The 20,146-nt window shown below is 47.5% G+C and overlaps 1 protein-coding gene across 10 annotated transcripts in view; it reads left to right on the plus strand.

Moving 5' to 3' along the window:
• Positions 1-20,146, plus strand: part of CGNL1 (cingulin like 1) — a 101,075-nt gene that overhangs the window by 10,282 nt on the left and 70,647 nt on the right. For 2 of the 10 annotated variants that reach the window (XM_080980675.1, XM_080980678.1), the window contains exons 2-4: positions 1,271-1,383; positions 2,619-2,730; positions 3,381-3,464. The exons of 1 other annotated variant lie outside the window; for it this stretch is intronic. Coding sequence is in view for 3 of the 9 variants with exons in the window: in XM_080980673.1 (XP_080836799.1) it covers position 15,934 (1 nt within the window). In the remaining 6 variants the exon portion in view is untranslated. Of the gene's footprint in view, positions 1-1,270; positions 1,384-2,618; positions 2,731-3,380; positions 3,465-3,485; positions 3,502-5,919; positions 6,156-15,818; positions 15,935-20,146 lie in introns of those variants that run through there. 7 more of the 10 variants (XM_080980677.1, XM_080980679.1, XM_080980676.1 and 4 more) reach the window with 7 other exon arrangements.

Consider the following 20,146-nt stretch of genomic DNA (forward strand, 5'->3'; position numbering starts at 1 on the left):
ACCCCCCTGCTATGCAGTAATATTTTTGCCCAATGTGGGGCTCAAACTCACCACTCTGAGATTAAGAATCTCATGCTCTTACTGACTGATCAGTATAGAAGCTTTTTGAAAGAGGCACATTTTCTCTTCAAGAGAGACAGGTCAGTTCTTTCTCAACTAACTGTAGTTGTTCTTTCTCAACTAACTGTAGTTGTGCTGAAAATCCCAGAGATATCAGGAATTCAGCAAAGTGTTGTCTGCACATTTCAAGGTGCACATTTCAGTGTGCAAAGCATTTAGCACTTTTTTATCATCTCTCAGCTATGTTCAGGGGTGCCAACTTGAATAAAACATTGGAGGGCCCAGGTAAGCCCCACCCCACATAACTGATCACATGGCACAGCACAGCACACAGCAGCACAGTAATACCCATAAACTTGGGGGGTGGTCCCCTCAAATATTTTATTGGGGGGGTGAAGGGACCTCGGCCCCCAGGAACTGGCTCTTATGGCTGTGTTAGCCTACTCCAGGAAAAAGAACATCACCACACAGAGATCTGATGATGTACAGTACATATTTTGCCTGGGACTTAGCAGCATCAGTAAACATGTTGGTCTCTGAGCTGCCACAAGACTCTTGGTTTTTCCCATCAGTCCTTATTACCTAGGCCAGCCTGCACCAACCTGCTGCACCCTGGAAGCTTTGGACTCTGGACCGACCGTTGTGCTAACTGGGGGTGATTGGAGTTGATAGCCAAAATATCTGGAGGGCACCAGGTTGGCAAAGGATGGCCTAGACTCTTCTGTTACTACTGCCTGTCAAGTCAAGGATAAAGAATCGATATAAATATAAGAATATAAGGATAAAGAATCGATATAAATAAGTGTGCATGCTATATATGACAAGATAACAGTCTGCTATTAAGAAGAAATCAATGCCTATTTTGAAAGGGTGGCTGAAACAGGCTAACAATTTGGCCATCTGCTGCAAAACATTTAAATTGCAGCTTTCTGTTGCCATTCCTCTTTTGACTCAGCCCTGTGAACCCACTGGGGCAGAACACAGCCCAAAGATACTTCAGAGCTCTTGTGAAAGCCACATATTTGCAAAAAACCAAAAACTCCTAAACAGCGTTTGCAGCAGGCACCGCCTTTCTGGTAAAGGAGCATTTATCTATGTGATAATGGAAGAAATACTCATTTTGTATTATTACTCAGGTAATCCACTCATTTAGCAAAACAAAAAAATATATGTGGTGATTACAATAGTAATAGCTGTTAATGTTCCACAGGAAGGGCAGAGCCACGAACTTCTGGGAAGCATCTGGGGCAGTTTCAAAAGGAAGACAATGAATGGGGGGAAAGAGGAACTATCAGAGGCATTGATAGGACAGACTGGAACAAGGTAATCTGTGTTGCACAAAGGCCTTGACCAGGGAGTTGGGCAACTAACTCCACCTGCTACGGGGGCCACACTGTGCCCTTCCGATTCTGAAACAGCAGTTTTTCTCTTCCCCAAGTTGCATGGAGATAATCTGCTTTTGAAACTGAGCATAGACTCAAGAGAACTTTGTGGTCTTTGGAACACCATGTTGGGTTTGGAAAGTGTGATTTGGAGGATGTCTGCCTCAGCCCTTTGAACATCTTGCCCAACTGGAAGAAGGTATTCTGAATGAGAAACTCTGCCAGTTGGGAAGCAATTAAACCATTTCCGTTACAAGGTTAATTACAGGCTCAGGGGATAATAATAGCTTATTTTCTTTCCTAACTCTACAGCTGAACGTGACTCAAGGAACAGACCAAAAGGTGTGGCTCAAATTCCATTTCACTGGGTGGCCCCAGCTTGGCCAACGATATATGTGTCTTAGCAGGGCTGTCCCATCCAGGGCAAATCACGCTCCCCACTTGCCTTCATAAGCCTAGAAAGGGAGAGGATGGAGAACCTCATGGGGGGAGGCAGCAGGGCCCCACTTCTCTCTCTCTCTCTCTCTCTCTCTCACACACACACACACACACACACACCTGTGTGTCTCAGCCTCAGTTGCTCACCTGGGAAACTACATCACTATGCCATTATACCAACTTTGGGTCATTAGGTAGACTGAGGTGGAAAGGGATACCCAATTAATTTTTTAAGATGACTGCAATGAGTATTAACCATACTACTTATTGTTTATATGACTTTTTATGTTTCAAGCACTACAGTTGTATTGTAGTCAGCTCTGTAAGACACGCCAGGATTGTTACTGGGGTGGTGGTGCTGAAACTGAGTAGTGGTAGCTTTCCTAAGATGACCATTGACCCAATGCTCCATTTGGAGGATGCTTGTATTTACCAAAAATCTCCTCCCGAATGAGTTCCCTTGGCATTTGAAAATTTCTGCTCCAAATTCCATTGCGTGTGGATGCAAGATGGACCTCCTGTGGGCTCAGGGCCTTGTCTATTCCAGGCAGTCTATATGCTCTGGAACTTCCACCTATGGGGAGTCCCGGCTGCCTCTTCCTTGTGTTCTTAAAGTCTTTGGAAATTGCTGATTAAGATCTTTAACCAGCTCCAGCCCGCTGGGTTGTTGTTTTTGATTGCACTGCTGCTTCGCTGCTCAGTAGCTTGGTTTTAATGTTTGGTATCATTTTGTTGAAGGTTTTGTTAGCTGCCTGTTCCACTGTGTGAGCAGCTGTGGAATTTGATGAGCAGTGGTAGCAGAGCTTTTTTCCTGAAAGTACTCTAGGGTACGCAGTACCAGCACTGAGTGGTACGTGATTTTTTTTTAAATTAAAATGTAAAATAACCCCATCTCACATGATTTACATGTTAGGGTGAAAACCACATCCTTCCGTGCTGTATATATCCCACTGCACAGTCGACTTGCCTGGTCTCTGTGTGTTTCTGTGGCAGACTTGCACAGACTGCACCATGGGTAGGCAAACTAAGGCCCGGGGGCTGGATCCGGCCCAATTGCCACCTCAGTCTGGCTGGTGGATGGTCTGTGAATCAGCGTGTTTTTACATGAGTAGAATGTGTCCTTTTATTTAAAATGCATCTCTGGGTTATTTGTGGGGCATAGGAATTCGTTCATTTCCCCCCACCCCAAAAAAAATAGCTCGGCCTCCCACAAGGTCTGAGGGACAGTGGGCCGGCCCCCTGCTGAAAAAGTTTGCTGACCCCTGGACTACACCAAACCTACAGCTCCCCACTCCTCCATTTCTGCCACCTGAGGCAGGCAGCCAAGGCAGGAGGATGGCTAAGCCCTCCTGGCAGCTCCATTTGGCGCTTGCCACCTTGTGAAGACCAGACCAGACCAGAGAGATGGCACATTGGGAGGCAGAGAGATGCAGCCAACAAGGGCGCCCTCCAGCTACAAGGTCCAACTTACCCCTTTGCATCTCCCCTTCGTTTCTGCAGGAGACCTTCGCAGTGGGTCATGTCCCATCTTGTTGCAGGGCGTGTGTGTTGCCGTTTTGGATTTTCCACACTCCTGGACTGAAGGTTTGTTCTCAGGGGGATCACAGAGTGCCCATTTTGTGTAAGCCAACAACTGAATTTTATAAATTAGGACCCTGGGGTTCTCTCTGATTTTCTGTGGGATGCAGAAGCAAACCTTACACACAATTTAATCAAAGTAATTTAGGAAATTAAAATTTTGAGAAGGAGGCTGAATGGGGAAGGAGACTGTCATTGGAACCCCCCCTCCCCACTATGTTGAGAGGGAGTAGCTAAACTTCCTTCATCCTCTCTTCATGCTTCTTGTTCATTTCATTTCCTCTTGGGTCTTACCAGGTTAGTGGTTGCATTCATGCCATCTTGAGATTTGTTTGATTATTGTTCTCATTTCACTCCATCTATAACTTATTTTTGGCCCGTCTTACTGATATTTGGGTAGAATAATAAACTGTTTCATGGCAGTGATGTCCCTGTGCATCTGATTAAGAGTGAACACAAATGGCCTTGCAAAATGCAAGTTATAAGAACCAGAAGACAAGCTTTATTTCAGACAGCAAATATGCCTCAGGCACCCAATAGACCCTTCCAGATCAGGAAAGTTGCATTTCGTGGAGTGGTGGTGATGTCGGGAGAAGAGCCGAGGCATGTGGGGGGGAAGCCAAACCCTTTATTTGCCCACTATTTCCTTGCTGGGGCGCGGGTGGCGCTGTGGGTTAAACCACAGAGCCTAGGACTTGCCGATCAGAAGGTCGGCGGTTTAAATCCCCCCGAATGGGGTGAGCTCCCGTTGCTCAGTCCCTGCTCCTGCCAACCTAGCAGTTCAAAAGCACGTCAAAGTGCAAGTAGATAAATAGGTACCGCTCCGGCGGGAAGGTAAACGGCGTTTCCGTGAGCTGCTCTGGTTCGCCAGAAGTGGCTTAGTCCTGCTGGCCACATGACCCGGAAGCTGTACGCCGGCGCCCTCGGCCAGTAAAGCAAGATGAGCGCTGCAACCCCAGAGTCGGCCACGACTGGACCTAATGGTCAGGGGTCCCTTTACCTTTTTATTTCCTTGCTGCAAATTGTTCCTGCTGGAATTGGCATTTTGATACACAGAGGTGTAAAATCCAAAAGGGCAGGTCCCCAACTGACAGGGGAGATGCCTGACCAGAAAGTGAGCTGCTCTGAGACCCAAGAGGAAGCACAAGGAGATCCATTCATTTATAATTACAGAATTTATATTTATATCCTCCAATTGGACATGGGCTGTAGCTCAGTGCTAGTGCATCTAATATATGCATTTTAGTGTCTTCCAAAACAGCTCCCACACAGAATGCCTGAGGGTCATGCAACCCTGATGGGGCCAGGCTCAGGTTCTTAGGCAAGGTCGCCCATCAGCATTTCCTTGGGTTTTGCCCCACCTCATTCATAGCCTTCATTGTTGTAAAGGCTTTTATTCTAATCCTCTTTTTACGCCTAAGGGAGACTCCTTGTCCGGCTTCCCTGGTTCTTATTGACTCTTGGTTTGTTGCCTGAGGCTCGCAGGACTTCTGTCTGTACCTCTCCAGCCAGGACACTACTCTGAAATTGCGGGAACACCTTGTGTACATATATTCTAGGATCACAGTGTTGGATATCCAGACCATCTGGAACCTCGTGGCTTTATTTTAGCGAGAGGAGGCGGGCCGCCTTCTGCGAGGGACAACACCCCCCCCCTTTAGAATCTGATTCAGTTAAAACTGATGGAATCTTTGCCAGTTCTCCCATCGCGGGAGGGAGGCGGGTTATTCCCCCCCCCACGCCTTTAGGTGGGCTGTTGATTGATTGGAAATATTGCTCCCTCGCCCCCTTTGAGGGTTTCAAAGTCCATCAAAGGACGGCTTACAAATCAGGCCTCGGGCCATGAGAAACGGAGAGCAGAGCGTGGGCTAGGAGCCTTGGATTTTGATAGTACTAAAATCAGCCTCGCGCTTTGGGCATTGGGGAGGCTTCGTCTGCAGTCTCCAGATTCCGTGAAGACAGATTCGGGCCCCCTTGAAAGAGCCGCCAAGCTCTTCGCTGCTGTACCCGCCCTGACATAGGTTTCAAAAATCGAATATTGGGAAGGGGACGAAGCTGCTAAGAGACCCGGGAAGAAACTCTCTTCCTCCCCTTTGCCTTGGGTTGGGCGAGCGCCATCTCCCCTCCCGGGCGCCTCCTGCCTCCGCCCGGCTTCCTGTTGGCTCCCACGGCGGGCGGGCGCTCTGCCCATGCTCGCGGAGCCTCTTTCTCAGCTGCGCGGGGCTTCCTTCCCTGGATCGGGTTTCCTCGGAGGAGCGAGACCGGGGCGCCCGCGAGCATGTGCAGAGGGCCGCCGAGAGCGCGGGCGGCCTTTCCCCTGCGCGACTCCGCCTCCGCCCGGGGTGGCTCCCCGTCTCGGGTCCCTCCCCCGACGGCCGGGAGGAGGCGGGCAGTCGCGCTCGGCCGTGCCTGGCTCGGAGGACCAGCCTCCCTCGACGGGGCGCTCGCGGGGAGGAAGGAGCGCGGCGCCGGCGCTGTCGCCGACTGGACGGCCGGCCGGGGTCGCGCAGGGGGAATCGGCGCTCTGCACGTGCTCCGGGGCCGGCTGGCCGCTGCGGGGAGACTTCACTCACCGCTTTCTGAAGTACGGAAGAGCCCTGCGCGGCCCCGAAGCTTGCGCGGCGCCCCTTGCAGCTGCAGCTTCCCGGGAGGAAGAGGAGGGTCTCTGGATCCCTGGAGGGGAGCTGCCCTGTCCAGGTGAGGGCGCGGGAATCCCTCATAGCCGGGGCATAGCGGAGGGGACCGATCCACCGGGAGGCTCTGCTGTCTTCCACAGTTCGCCTTCGTTTAAAGGGGAGTCTGCCCTCGGGGTTTCCATCTCCTCTTTGAGTCCCGCTTGGATTTTCCACCTGCGGTACCAGCATCTTGGCCTAGGCCTTCCCTGCCCCCAGACTAAAGCTTTCCAGCATCCAGATATCACTTGGGCACCCTTCCTACGCTTTCTTGCAGGATCATTCCCCAGCTGGCCTCTCCCCCTCCTCTTTTGCCCTGTTAGAATAAAGGCTACTTTAGGATTTCACTGCCTACCAGCAGGAAGGGCAGAATGACTACATGTTTAAAATTATGAGGCATGTCAGCTAACTAAATTAGGGTAGGTCAGTCTTCAGATGTTGCCGGACTCCAACTCCCACCAGCCCCAGCTAGCACAGCCAAAGGAGTCCAGCAACATCTGGTCACTTCCCCTCCCCCAAGTTGGGGAAGGCTGGTGTGGACTGGTGCATAGTTGAGCTATGGTCCTTCTCCCACGTGAGGCAGTGATGGGCCCCAGCTTGGATGACTTTCAAAGGGGTTTAGGCAGATTTGCTGAGGGCAAGGCTATCAGCAGCTGCTGGCCCAGGTGGCTTTGTTGTGCCTCTCTTAGTAATGCCAGTGACCAGGATCCACAAGTGGGAAGAGTTGCCCTCGTGGCCTGTTTAAGCGCTTCCACAAGCATCTGGTTGGCCACTGAGAGAGCAGGACACTGCACCAGATGGCCTGATCCAGCAGGCTCTTCTTGCATTCCTACTGTGCCCTGAGGGTCAGACAGTCTCCCAAAATCCACAAGGATCAGGCCTTGTGGCAACGCTGCTTTCCTTCAGAGGTCCTCAAGTGCCTCCCAACGAATGGATGCTGTTTGTTTGTTTTTATTGATTTTTCATTTTCTACATGAATGGATGCTGTTTGGACATCTCAGCATTGGGCAAAGTGAGTGGGGAATCATGCGCTTGCGCCCATTAGGCTGTTCTGCTTCTCTGAAATTTGTCTGTTACAGCCCATGGATTTTAGGGGCTTCTGTAAGCCAGGAGCAGCAGGAGGCCGGTGACACTGGAGGAGGAAAAGAAGGAGAGAAGCTTAGGGTGGGTTAGGATCCTGTACTGTGCAAGAAGGGCTTCTCTCCTCCACACTCTTCAGTGAATTCACTGGACACAATCATCTTTCATTATTTGCCCTTCCCTTTATTTTTTCCTGCTTCTGTCTTATTTTCTAGTCCTTGGAACCTCTGTAGTTTGTCCTTAGCAATCAGGATACTTCTTTCTTTGCGGTGGGCTCATCTGAGATCAGATAGTCCCTAGAAGTTATTTCTGCAAATGCTACTACTGCACAATAAATGTGGGTGGATGTGAAAACTTTGCAAAGAGGCTTAGGCATGACTCCTGCTGTGCAGGAGCGAAAGACCAGGCACTCATTAAGAATTCACTGTACAGTAAACTAGTATACTGCACCTCTCTACTGAGAAGTAAGTCTCCTTGTGTTTAATGGGGCAGCCTAAGCTTTGGTTTAGGGTTGGCACTGAGGGGAACAGTTTTCGTGCCTTTAACATAAATTCAGCTGGTTAAACCTTTTCTAGTAACAAAATACAGTTATGGGGAAAGCTCCACCATGACTCCACTGTCTAATTTTGTGTTATGCTTGGCTGCCCTATGGCAACCATGTTGTGTTATGCCATGCACCAATGACAGCCATTTTATGACTGGCGCCCACAGCACATTCTCAAAATTTGAAATGTGCTCCCTGGTCCAAAAATGTTGGTGAACCCTGATCTGCTTGGAGACATGTGGAGCAGCATCAGCTGACGATTGGTTTGCTACAATCAATGATATTTTCCCCAATAGTCCCATTCTTATTTTCTATTTTTAAACATTCTTTTTGGAGTCTCTCGCTCCCCTCAGACCATTGAAAGGTTTGTCCTCTATGGCTCTTTCCCTGATGGCATGTCTGCTCCTCTGGCCATTTGTAGAGCCAGGGATGATAAGCCAGTGCGTTGGTTCTGGGGTGGTTGATGTGTCACAGAGTACTTCAGTTTTTGCACAATGTCTGTTGATGTCATCTGGGATAAGCAGAGAGGTAGACAGTTTAATGATGGGCCACACATCTGTAGCTGGTAGGGAAGGTAAAATTAAATTTCTTAAACAACTTTGGGAGCTCTCAGAGAGTCACTATTTTGGGGTGGGATTCAATCGAATATTGCCAAATACACGCACTATTAAATTTGGAGTTATTGCACAACAAGCTCTATTCTCTCCCAAATCAGACTTTTTACAATAAGGATAATGATGCACTAGAAAGTTTGGGATAACATTTTCTTGGCACGACATTGTTGAACTTCTTCTCAAGCAAATCAGAATAAACGCTCAATAAATACCCACAAACTTTGTGCAAAGAAGTTGTCTGGAAGCGACCTTCCTGTTAAGTGTGTTGCTTAAGCGCTGTTCCCATTGTTGACTTGACAGCAGAGGGAGGGAGGCGAATAAAGAACCAAACAGGTTCAGGTTAGCAGCATGTTCACCATCCACACTGTTCAAGTTTTCACTGCTGTTTTTCCACCACTCTATTCCTGACTTTTCATGATGGGCTGCAAGAACCATCTGCCCACCCTCTTCCCTTGTTGCAACATCAGCCTAGGACAGCAGGCTTAAAACTCCCTGTCCTTTTTCCTTGTCTGTTGTGGGACTGCTTTGTCCCATGCTTTGGGGAAACGTCACTCATTTCATTCTGAGCAGTAGCTGTATCGGGAAAGGACTGCCTTAGCTCAGCAGTGCAGAAGGCCCCAGGTTAAATCCAGGTAGGGCTGGGGATGTTGCCCTTCTGGAACCCTGGATAGCTGCTGCCATGACTGTGCTGCACGGACCAAGGCATGGCATCTCAGACAGAAAAATATCTTAGGCTGACTCTTGAGCTGTAGACATCTTGGATTGAATGCAATCTGTAGGATCTGTGTGTAATGCGAAGAGCATCCTTTCTGGTAACGTGAGTGTTGAGGAGGCCCTGCAACTCTGAATGTTCTTCCCAATTCTGTTTGGCACAGTATTGAGCAGGACTCCTTGATGCTGGTGCCTTCCCATCTGGGCAACCTCTTGGGTCTTTGACTGTACAACCCCTTACATGTCTACTCTGCCGGAAGTCTCCTTGGGGAGGAATTCCAGGGCAGGGCTGAAGCCACTGAAAGAGAGTAAAACTGCCCTTCTCTTCCTAAGGCTTTGGAGGGCTGCTAAAGAGTTTGCTGGTGTTAGTCTCCAGCTGCTGACTTTAAGATTATGCATTTTTATTGTTGCTTTGTTGAGGTTTTTAATGGCTTACTGGCTTTGTAGTAAGCTTCAGTCTTTATTCTCATCTGTGCCATCCTCTTCAGCCAAACAGTGACATAAACATTTGAAAAATAAAAAATCAGTAATATGTCCAGACTCCTGAGTGGAGATTGGCCAGGACATTTCTTTTGTGTGTGTGTCCTGTTTCCCTTTTAAAGTTGCCTGTACTTCTGTGGCTTGTTCTCCTTTTAATTTAAATAATGTTACTACTGTCTTTTAAACCATTGCTCTTTGTGCTGATTGTCAGTTTAAATTTTTGGAGAATATGCCAAATGGTCCTATTTGAAGCATGGGGTCTGAGAACAGAGTGAATTGTATGGTTTCCTCATGTTGATGTCTGGGCACTTGGGAGAAGACATGGTCCCCAGCCCTATTTTTGTCTTGCATCAACTGCAGAGGGATCTTCTGGTGTTTGCATACTGTTAGGCTAGAACTTGGAGGCGGCAAGGGGTTGGTTAAAAGTTGAGACTGGAGACTAAAATGTCTTGGGGCTGCGTGTGGAAAGAACAGGACTCCTGTCTGTTGTGCTGGCTCTGGCAGTAGACGTGGGACTGTTTTGGGTTGGGCACGCTGGGAAAAAGGAAGGAAACTTTATTTTCCTGATGTGATTTTGACACCACCATTAATGTCTCTTTTGTCTGAATAACTCATATTGGGTTGAGATGCATGTTATGCATGCAAATAAATGAATGAATGTGTAAGGCTAGGATTCAGGACATGTTTGTGTTTGCTTTTCCATTGTAACCAGAAGCATTTCTTGTTCAGCTGTGAGGCGATGATGAGTGCAGTGATCTCTAAGGCTATTTTGCGATACATAAAACAAGTCCTTGGTTCTTTCTGGATTTGCTGGTTTACCTGGAGGCTGTGCAGCTGGTGTGAGGAGGGGGTATTTCAGGTTTCGGGGTGAATGCAGCTCTCCCAGCCCCCCCCAACAGGCTCTCAGACACCTTCCTCAGGCCATGCCCCTCAACGGGACACGCTAGTCTCTAGCACTGCTTTGCACCTTCCTTAAGTCATTTTGCCTGGCTGAAATGTGTTCTTGATTTATGGTAATACCACTTGCTTGCCTGGACCCAGAGGAGAGAGAGACTTTTGCATGGCTGGAATGTGGCCTCTTGCAGGAAAGAAAGAGTCACGTCCATTGCTATCTGGTCCTGCCAAATTGCCCTGATATGCAGCTGCCAGAAGGTTCCCCATAAAGCAATCCAGCTGGATAAAAGTTCCCCATTCCTGCTTCAGAAAAACAGGTTCTGGTATATTTTACTTTATTTCTTCTCCTACATTACTATGCTTTTCTGCAAGGAGCTTACAGGTTCCCCACACCCACCCACAGCACCCATTATATCTTCGCAACAACCCTGTAAGGTAGGATAGGCTGAAAAACAGCAACTCACCCAAGATCACCCACCCACAGAATTTCACATGGTTGTGTGTCTTGAGCCCAGTGGGTCTCTCTGGCCTTGGCTCATCTTCCCTCTCCCTGATCATAGAACAATGTAAGGTGGAAACTTTTGTCCACATTTGCTTGTGGAAAAGCAGATATAGCTATGTTGTTTCTCCTGGAGTTTTGATTTCTTTAATGTATGCTTGTTTGATAAGCAACCTTTGAAATAAACCTCACATGTGAGAAAGGGCTGCAGTTAAGCAAACCTGATGTTGGAAAAGGCCTGACATTTTTGGGTCTCAGGATGGAAATGTTGGCAGGGTTTGAACTGACCTGTCATTATCACAATGTTAGGGTAGCAGATGGAAAGGGAAGCATCTCTTTCAGAACTCCTGTAAAAATGTGCATAGGGCTTTGGGGAGCAAATCCTGACCATCTTTTGTCTGAGGCTGTAGTATTAAGGAGAAAAGTCTGTGTGTGTGTGTGTTGACTTTGAGCAGCAAAAATTGAGACTTGCAAATAATTAAATTGCTGTGGGTTAGGCTGTCAGGAGCTGCTCCCCTGGCAAGCCCTCTGTTGCTGCTTGTAGTGGATTTAGACCACGCGGGTGGCGCTACGGTCTAAACCACTGAGCCTCTTGGGCTTGCTGATCAGAAGGTCGGTGGTTCAAATCCCTGCGACGAGTAGATAAATAGCTACCGCTCTGGCGGGAAAGTAAACGGCGTTTTCTTACGCTGCTCTGGTTCACCAGAAGCGACTTAGTCATGCTGGCCACATGACCTGGAAGCTGTCTGTGGACAAACTCTGGCTCCCTTGGCCAGTAAAGTGAGATGAGCGCCGCAATCCCAGAGTTGTCCGCAACTGGACCTAACGGTCAGGGGTCCCTTTACCTTTACCTAGGCTGTCAGGAGGTGCTCCCCTGGCAAGCCCTCTGTTGCTGCTTGTCAGAGAATTGGAGGGCACTTTCTTTCCATCTTAGTCTAGCATGAGAAGAACTGTTCTCCACCTTCCTTAGGGGTTGGGCTGAAAAGGCCATAGAACTAGGCTGAGCTAGTGCAGAAAGTTTATAAAAACTGGGCACAACATGCTTGATTGCAGAAATGTGTGGCTTGTTGTGGGTGGTGTGTGTGTGTGTGTGTGTGTTGATTTGCTAACCCAGCATTAACATTTAACATTAATGTTAAACTTTGACAAGTAGCTGAAACCTTACTGCACATTAGCATATTAAAGCGTCATTTCTTCAAGCTCCGGTGTTTGCTGCAATAGCAGAGACAGCTGCATCATTTCCTTGGCTTCTAAATTCATTTAATTATTGCAATGTTGGCTTTTTGTGAGCTACTGGATGTATACACCTGCACTGTAGAAGATCCATCAAGATCTCCAAGATCCTGAGACACTCTGGAGGTGTGGGGGAGGGCTGGTCAAGTGGGAGCTCCTGGAGGATGGCACCAGAAATAATGAGTGCAAAGTTTGTTTTTAATTCACACTTGTACTCTGGCATGTCCTGTGTGCTGAGAAATGGGGGCCAGGCTGGGAGGGAGGTCTGGGTGAATGTAACTCAGAAGGGAAACAAGAAGAAAACTTTGGCTCACCCCTTGCAAAAGGAAAAAAGAAAAAGCTGGTAGTTGTAGTTGGGGAAACTTTTTCTTGTGCCATTGTTTTGTACCTGTGACCCTTGCCCCCTCCCCTGGACGGCCTGTTCTGTCCAACTTTCACTGTGAGCCACTCTTGGCTGCTTCTCCATTGTCTCTGCCACATGGAAGTGATGTCAGAGCACAGATGTTTCCATCTCCAGGTTTTTCTCTAGGTAGTCAGGCACTACAGTGACTCAGGGGTCAGTCACTGGTTTTCCAGCTGGGCCCCTTGCAGCCCTGCTGGAACCTTGGAGGAGACCAGAATCTGATAGGACCCTGGGACAAAACCAAACTCTGCAGTAGGCTTAGATTACAGCTGGGGTCTGGAGGGTATCCCAACGATTGCCTCTTTCTCCTTCCAAAATTCCGAGGGAAAGTTTGTTTGGGCTTAAGTAGAGGCTTCTGTCTTGGGGCTAGGGGTGTGTGTGTGTGTGTGTGTGTGTGTGTGAGAGAGAGAGAGAGAGAGAGAGAGAGAGAGAGAGAGAGATTTGGCAGAAAAATAGGGAAAAGTTTCACTCCATCTCTCTGCACACCGTAATCCCAATCCTGCTCAGGAGATCCCCGTGTCTCCTATTTAAAGAATCTGAAATTTCCACATTAAATGCAAATTTAATCTATCACCTGGAAGGGGTGAAGAGTGCCTCAAGTAGCTAGATGACTTCTTCTGTGGTCTGGAATATGATGCTTACCAGTGAATCAAATCAGGAGCGTCCAGTGTCTGCCCACAGAACTGATAACTGATAACTTTTATAACACCTGCCCTTCTTTCCTTCTGTTTCCCCCTCATTAATGGCAACAAGAATAAATTGTGGTTCTTGTACAAATGGGAATCAAGCCCTTGGTGACTTGACCTGTCCCAGAGGGCTGTCGTGAGGTGCGGGTGCTGCTCTCGGTGGGGTACAAAGACGATAAATATCCATTCTGATTATTTGAAAATACCCATCTTTTCCAGAAAGGCAGCTTTTGACCAGCTCAGTTTCTTTGATTCACTTCTCCTAGCACCTTTTTGGGGAAGGGTATTCCAGCTTGATGGTTGTCACCATGACTCCTACTTATCTGCATCAGGTACAGATGGTTTGGAGCAGGTGCTGCTTTGGTGGGAGGTGGGCTTACACCCCCCCCCAATGCTATGCTATTCTTCTCTTCCTCTTTGATTCCACCTCTTCCTTACCAGAGTATGGAATAGAAAGCTCCCCCCACAAAAAAAGTTAGCTTGGCTGGAGTGTTGTCATGCATGAAGGTGAATTGTTTGTGGAGCTGCTCCAAGGGCGCAGCGACTTGCCTGCTCCAGGAAGCCCTCCTTTTGGATCCCTCCCTCTGGCCCCTTTGCTGTACTGCAAGAGTTGTTTACCCAACAGCTGCTGGGAGCCAAAAGTGCCCTTGGAGAACAGAAGTTTGAAAGGCACGGAAATCCACCCTCCTGTAGAGCTCTGGGAGCTCCTGCCTCTTTATTGGTGCTGGCAAAGGATCCCTACCCTCCTCAAAAACCCCAGCGCTCTGGAGTGTGTGAACTGGCTCAAATGAGGTTTGGAAGTCATTCAGACACAAGTGTACATGTTGCTGGGACAGAGTGCTGTGAACCCTCAAGAAATGCAACAAAAATGCAAAATACAATCATTAATATTTGCTAACTGGAAGATTGCAGAGTTTGCCCCAGGATGAGGAAGAGCAGAGATGGGATGGAGGCTGCCTGGCCCAGTGGGTTGGTTTGGGGCACCACTAATAGCAGAAATCTAGGATCTGAGCCTCAGAGAAGGAACTCTGTGCTCCCTCAAAGGAATTATCCCCACAGATAGAAAATGATCCTCCTGCTTGGAAAGCTAGGCTGAAAGTCTTCTCTGTGATAGGTAGGGATATGTATAGATTTTCATGGGAATTCTTTCAAACTTTGCACCATGAAAAATAGGTGTCTGTCAACCTGTGGGTCCCCAGATGTTGTTGGACTACAACTCCCATCATCCCTGAGCTCTGGCCTTGCTAGCTAGGGGTGATGGGAATTGTAGTTTAACAATATCTGGGGACCTACAGGTTGAGAAAGGCTGGTTTATAGTATCTTTTGACTTGAAAGAAGCTGTTGTCCTACCCCAGTAGACGAGATCACCTGAGCTGGAGGGAGAGGGGGAATCTAGGGCCAGTGGAGGAGCACATGGGGCTCACCCCATCCCACATGCAGAATCCCACCAGATGGGCAGGTGAAGCTTTTATTCACCACAATATCTGAGGTGAGCAGGCTGCCTTAGGGAACCCAGAAGGGTTGGGGTTTTGCCACCCTCCAAGCAGTACCTGTTGCCTGAGGCTGCAGGCTCACCCTACCCAATGGTAGGACTGACGCTGGAGGAGGTGAACCCTTTCACTCTGCCATTTCCCCAAGTAACAAGCTATATCAGGGTCAGCAACCTTTTTCAGCCCTGGGCCAGTCCACTGTTCCTCAGACCATGTGGTGGGCCGGACTATATTCTGAAAAAAATATGAACGAATTCCTATGCCTCACAAATAACCCAGAGATGCATTTTAAATGAAAGTACATGTTCTACTCATAAAAAAACACCAGGCAGGCCCCACAAATAACCCAGAGGTGCATTTTAAATAAAAGGACACATTCTATTCATGTAAAAATGTGCTGATTCCTGGACTGTCCATGGGCCAGAATGAGAAGGCGATTGGGCCGCATCCGGCCCCCGGGCCTTAGGTTGCCTACACCTGAGCTATATGTCCTGCTTCATTCCCCCAGTGGCTGATAACAGCTGGGTTGGGGGGAAGAGTTCAAAACAGGAAAAGGGGAGGTGGGGGGGGAGAGTCAAATAACTACCCTGTGCTGAACTGAACCTATCCCTCCCAGCACCCCCCCCCCTCCCAGGCTTGTGGAAAACAGCACATCTCTGTCAGGCCCTGAAGTGATGCACAGATAATTGAGCTCTTTGGCTAGACAGGAGCTCAGAAAGCTGCTGGCACCCCCCCCCCCAATCTGTCTGATTCTTTATTTTGTAGGGGGGGGGGGAGAGGTGCCTGGCTCTTGTTGCACAACGGCTTGTAGGCACTGAACTGTGGACCCAGTGTGTCGGCGATCTTTTGCTTTTGATGGATGGTGTTGCATTGAAAGTCCAAAGGCTCTTCTGGCAAATTTTAGAGAGGAAAACAAACAAAGTGGGACAGCGGAAGTTGACTTTGTTCAAAGGCTTGTTTGTCTGCATGCTACATGCTTGCAACCACCCTCCTCTAAGTAAACCCCGCATTGTATGCCTGGGTTGGCTAGAGGTGGCCTACAGGGCTTTGCCCAGCGGTTTGGAGCAGTTTCCTGATTCTCCTGATGTTCTCGGGATCTGCATGCCGGCCGTGATTCAGAGGGAAGCCTTTAGAACCCGCAAGGAAAGGGTTGTTGCGTTATTCCTGGAAGTAAGAGTTTATTCTACTCTAGCAGGAATGGAATGTATATTGGTTAAAATTTACTTTACCATAAAAAATGGAGATAATTTGCCTTCAGTATAAATATTTACAAACTGCTCATGTAAGTTGTCAGGATTTTCCGGGTTGTAAGCAACAGCGGTGACTAAAAGACAGAAATGCAAACAAGGTCTTCAGTTTGAATGTCAACTCCTCCATACCAGGCATAGGCAAACTCCAGCCCGCCAAATGTTTGGGACTACAATTCCCATCATCCCTGACCACTGGTCCTGTTATCTAGGGATGATGGGAATTGTAGTCCCAAACATCTGGAGGGCCGGAGTTTGCCTAGGGCTGCTCTATACGCTCCCCAGCTAGCCTTAAGCCCAGGGGTCAGCAAACTTTTTCAGCAGGGGGCTGGTCCACTGTCCCTCAGACCTTGTGGGGGGCCGGACTATATTCTTTTCGGGGGGGAAATGAACGGATTCCTATGTCCCACAAATAATCCAGAGATGCATTTTAAATAAAAGGACACATTCTGCTCATGTAAAAACCTGCTGATTCCTGGACCGTCCGCGGGCCGGATTTAGAAGGCGATTGGGCTGGATCTGGCCCCCGGGCCTTAGTTTGCCTACCCATGCCTTAAGCCTTAACACACCTTCCCTCCCTCCAGATCTGCAATATAGGATAGTGTTAACTTTCTGAAGAAGTGTGCATGCACACAAAAGTTCATACCAATAACAAACTTAGTTGGAGTCTAAGGTGCTACTGGAAGAATTTTTTTATTTTGTTTCTTTACACAGTTGTTGTTAATGGTCACATGAAGATGTAATGTATGTTAAATACTTTGAACACTCAAAAGTACTGTTTCCATGCTAAGTATCACTATTATTCACAATGATGATATTATTAGCAACATTAAAATCTCACAAATGACCCAGGTTCCATTGACATAATAGCCCAGAACTAACCAATCGGAATAAGAGGAGAGTCGTTGAGAAATACCATTATGACTGCAATATGCTGCTTTCCAGTCCAAAGCTCCCCAGAGTAGTGAACAGCAGATTAAAACAACAGAATATAATATAAAATGCCATACATTGCAACAAAATAGGGCTCCAGAAAGGCCTTATCAAGCTCAAGGATGAAAGAAGATTCTCAGCAACTACATCCACATACTTACAAACTTGAACAGACAATGAGAAATATTTAAAAAAGCTTTCACCAACTAGACAAATTACGGGTCCTCTTACCACTACCATTCTGACTTCCTTGAATAATTTCTAATTTGGCTGAAGATGGCACAATTTACAAGAAATAGAATGGTAGCAATATTTAAAGAAACTATTCAGTAAAAAAGCTTTCAGACAATGAGCAGAAAAGAAAAATAGGTAAAATGTGACACAGAGAAGACAACTTCTGTGCATTCTTTGATAGGAATCAGTCAGCATTAGAAGAACTGAAAAATGAACAAGCAGGGATATAGAAAATCCCAGCTCAACTCCTAAAGCAAGCAGGCAGAGACTTAAAAATACACCTGTTAGTACCTCTCCCTCAAAATTAGGCAAATATTGACAGGGTTGTTAATAAATAGATTAAGCCACACTTCAGAAATACGGTTACAGCCTTTGCCAACCTGGTGCCCTCCTGCATCAGCCCTAGCCAACTAAGTTACAGAGCATTTATTGACAGGAGCAGGCTATGATGACAGAAGAAGAATACGTACATTGTTAAAAGAAAACAGGAAGCTGAACCGAAAGCCAAAATGCGCACAGAGGCTTGTCAGGTGAGCTTTGTCTCCGGTACTATGTTTACAGTGGATGCAATTCAGAAAGTGAAGTTAAGTGGCAGATAATGGAGGGAGACCAACAACAAACTAACAAACTAGATAAAGGTAAAGGACTCCTGGGGTTGTGGCACTCATCTCGCTTTACTGGCTGAGGGAGCCGGCGTTTGTCCGCAGACAGTTTTTCTGGTCATGTGGCAAGCATGACTAAGCCGCTTCTGGCGAACCAGAGCAGCGCACGGAAACGCCGTTTACCTTCCCGCCGGAGCGGTACCTACTTATCTACTTGCACTTTGATGTGTTTTCGAACTGCTAGGTTGGCAGGAACAGGGACCGAGCAACAGGAGCTCACCCCGTCACGGGGATTCGAACCGCCGACCTTCTGATCAGCAAGCGCTAGGCTCAGTGGTTTAGACCACAGCGCCAAACTAACTGGGAAGCAATATAACGGATGGAAGCCTTGGGTGCAAGATAAATTTGGCATAAAACAGTGGTTCCCGACCCTTTTGGTATGGTAACCCACAATGCTTATTATGGTGACCCATTGGTTTATTGTCACATGGGGTTTGGACCACAGGTCTTTGGCAGCAGTCAGTTTCATGTATTTTAACTGCAACTTTTCCCATTCTCTAACATTACTTGAGGCAACCTGGCAAAAAATCTGCTTAACACTTATTAAAGTGGAGTTTGTTGGACTATTTATAGCACTTACAGAGTTATTTGGTTTTGTTCATGGGAATGTAAGAACCATCTGATTGCAGAATTGTACTTAATAAGCTATAAAAAATTATTCTAAAAACGCACGGCTGCATGAGCAAATATAATGAACTTCAAATCACCCCTGGATTAACTATTGACTAACCTTGGCAGCAAATACAGTAATGGTTTGCCACAGGGTGCTTGTGCAGGGAGGTGTTTTGAGTGATGGTTGCAAATTGCCTCTGATGCACATTGGAGGTGAGCTGTGCTGGTCACTGAGAGTGACTTCCTGCGTTGTGGTGGCCCATCACTGGATCAAGGCAGTTCCCAAAGTGTTAAAATGTAAACCTTTCTGACGTTCAGTTACAAGTGTCAAAACAGCATTATAAAATACGAACTAAACAAAAAGTTGAAAGGTATTCATCAAGGCAGTTTAGGGTGACAAGCAGTATTTATTTTGGGTTTACTCAGTGCTTTTTTTCTAAAAAATTTTTCCTACTCATATTGAAATATGAGGCCAAACTTAGATTCACGAAATGTTTAGGGTATGCATCCTCCTGCTTCCCCCCAGAAAAAAGCACTGGGTTTGCTGCTTATAAAGCCTGCTGCCTTTTGCTGGTTGTGACCTATGGATTGGGAAACACTGATATAACTGATGTTTTATAAAAGGAAGACCCATGGATGAGGAGAATAAATTTACTTTATATACCGTATTTTTCGCTCTATAGGACGCACTGGACCATAGGATGCACCTTGTTATAGAGGGGGAGAACAAGAAACAAAAATTCTCCCCCTCTCTGCTCAGCGCCCCTTCAGCGAAGCGGCAGGAGAAACGGAGCCCCTTCCATTTCTCCTCCCCCTTGGCTGAAGGGTCACTGCACAGCTCTCCCTCTCTGCTGAAGCCAGGAGAGTCTTGCTCTCCTGGCTTCAGGCGGCTATCCCTGAAGCCTTCGGAGCGCAGCGTGAGTTTCCACTGTGCTCCGCAGGCTTCAGGTTCCTTTTGCTGAAGCCGGGAGAGCAAGACTCTCCAGGCTTCAGTGAAAGCAACACGAAGCTTCCAGAACGTGGAGGGAGCGCTCCCTCTGCGTTTCAGAGGCTTCGTGTTGCTATCGCTGAAGCCAAGGAGCCTGCATTTGCTCCATAGGATGCACACACATTTCCCCTTAATTTTTGGAGGAGAAAAAGTGTGTCCTATAGAATGAAAAATACGATATATATATATATATATATATATATATATATATATATATGTGTGTGTGTGTGTGTGTGTGTGTGTGTGTGTAGAATGTGACCTGGAAAGATTTGAAATGAAAGTGGGAGAGCTATTGGATAGAACTGGAGAGGACAAAGGCTGATACGAAGTGTGACGAGGAAGCCATCACATATGAAGGAGGCAGGTCCAGGGTCAAGTCTGGGTGTGACTAACCTTCTCTGGCCCAAAGCCTGCATTGAAGGTTGGCCGTGTTCTGAGGGTTGCATGCCATTTGCAGGCGCACACACAAACCCACTCACCACACCTAAAGCACACATGAACTCACCCAGGCAGACCATACACAACCCCCAGCCCACAGAGGAAGCAACAGCCTTAGGCACTGCCAGACCATTGGTCCATCCAACGTAGGGTTGGTGATGCTGACTGGCAGCCGCCGTCCAGGGTTCAGCTGCAACTCTCTTTCCCTTGCAGGTTTTTCATTGGCAGGGGAAGAGTGTTGCTTCCAAGGGATTCTTCTTCAGGGTTG

Source organism: Podarcis pityusensis, assembly GCF_964106645.2.
Source record: "Podarcis pityusensis genome assembly, chromosome: 14".
NCBI classification, from domain to species: domain Eukaryota; kingdom Metazoa; phylum Chordata; class Lepidosauria; order Squamata; family Lacertidae; genus Podarcis; species Podarcis pityusensis.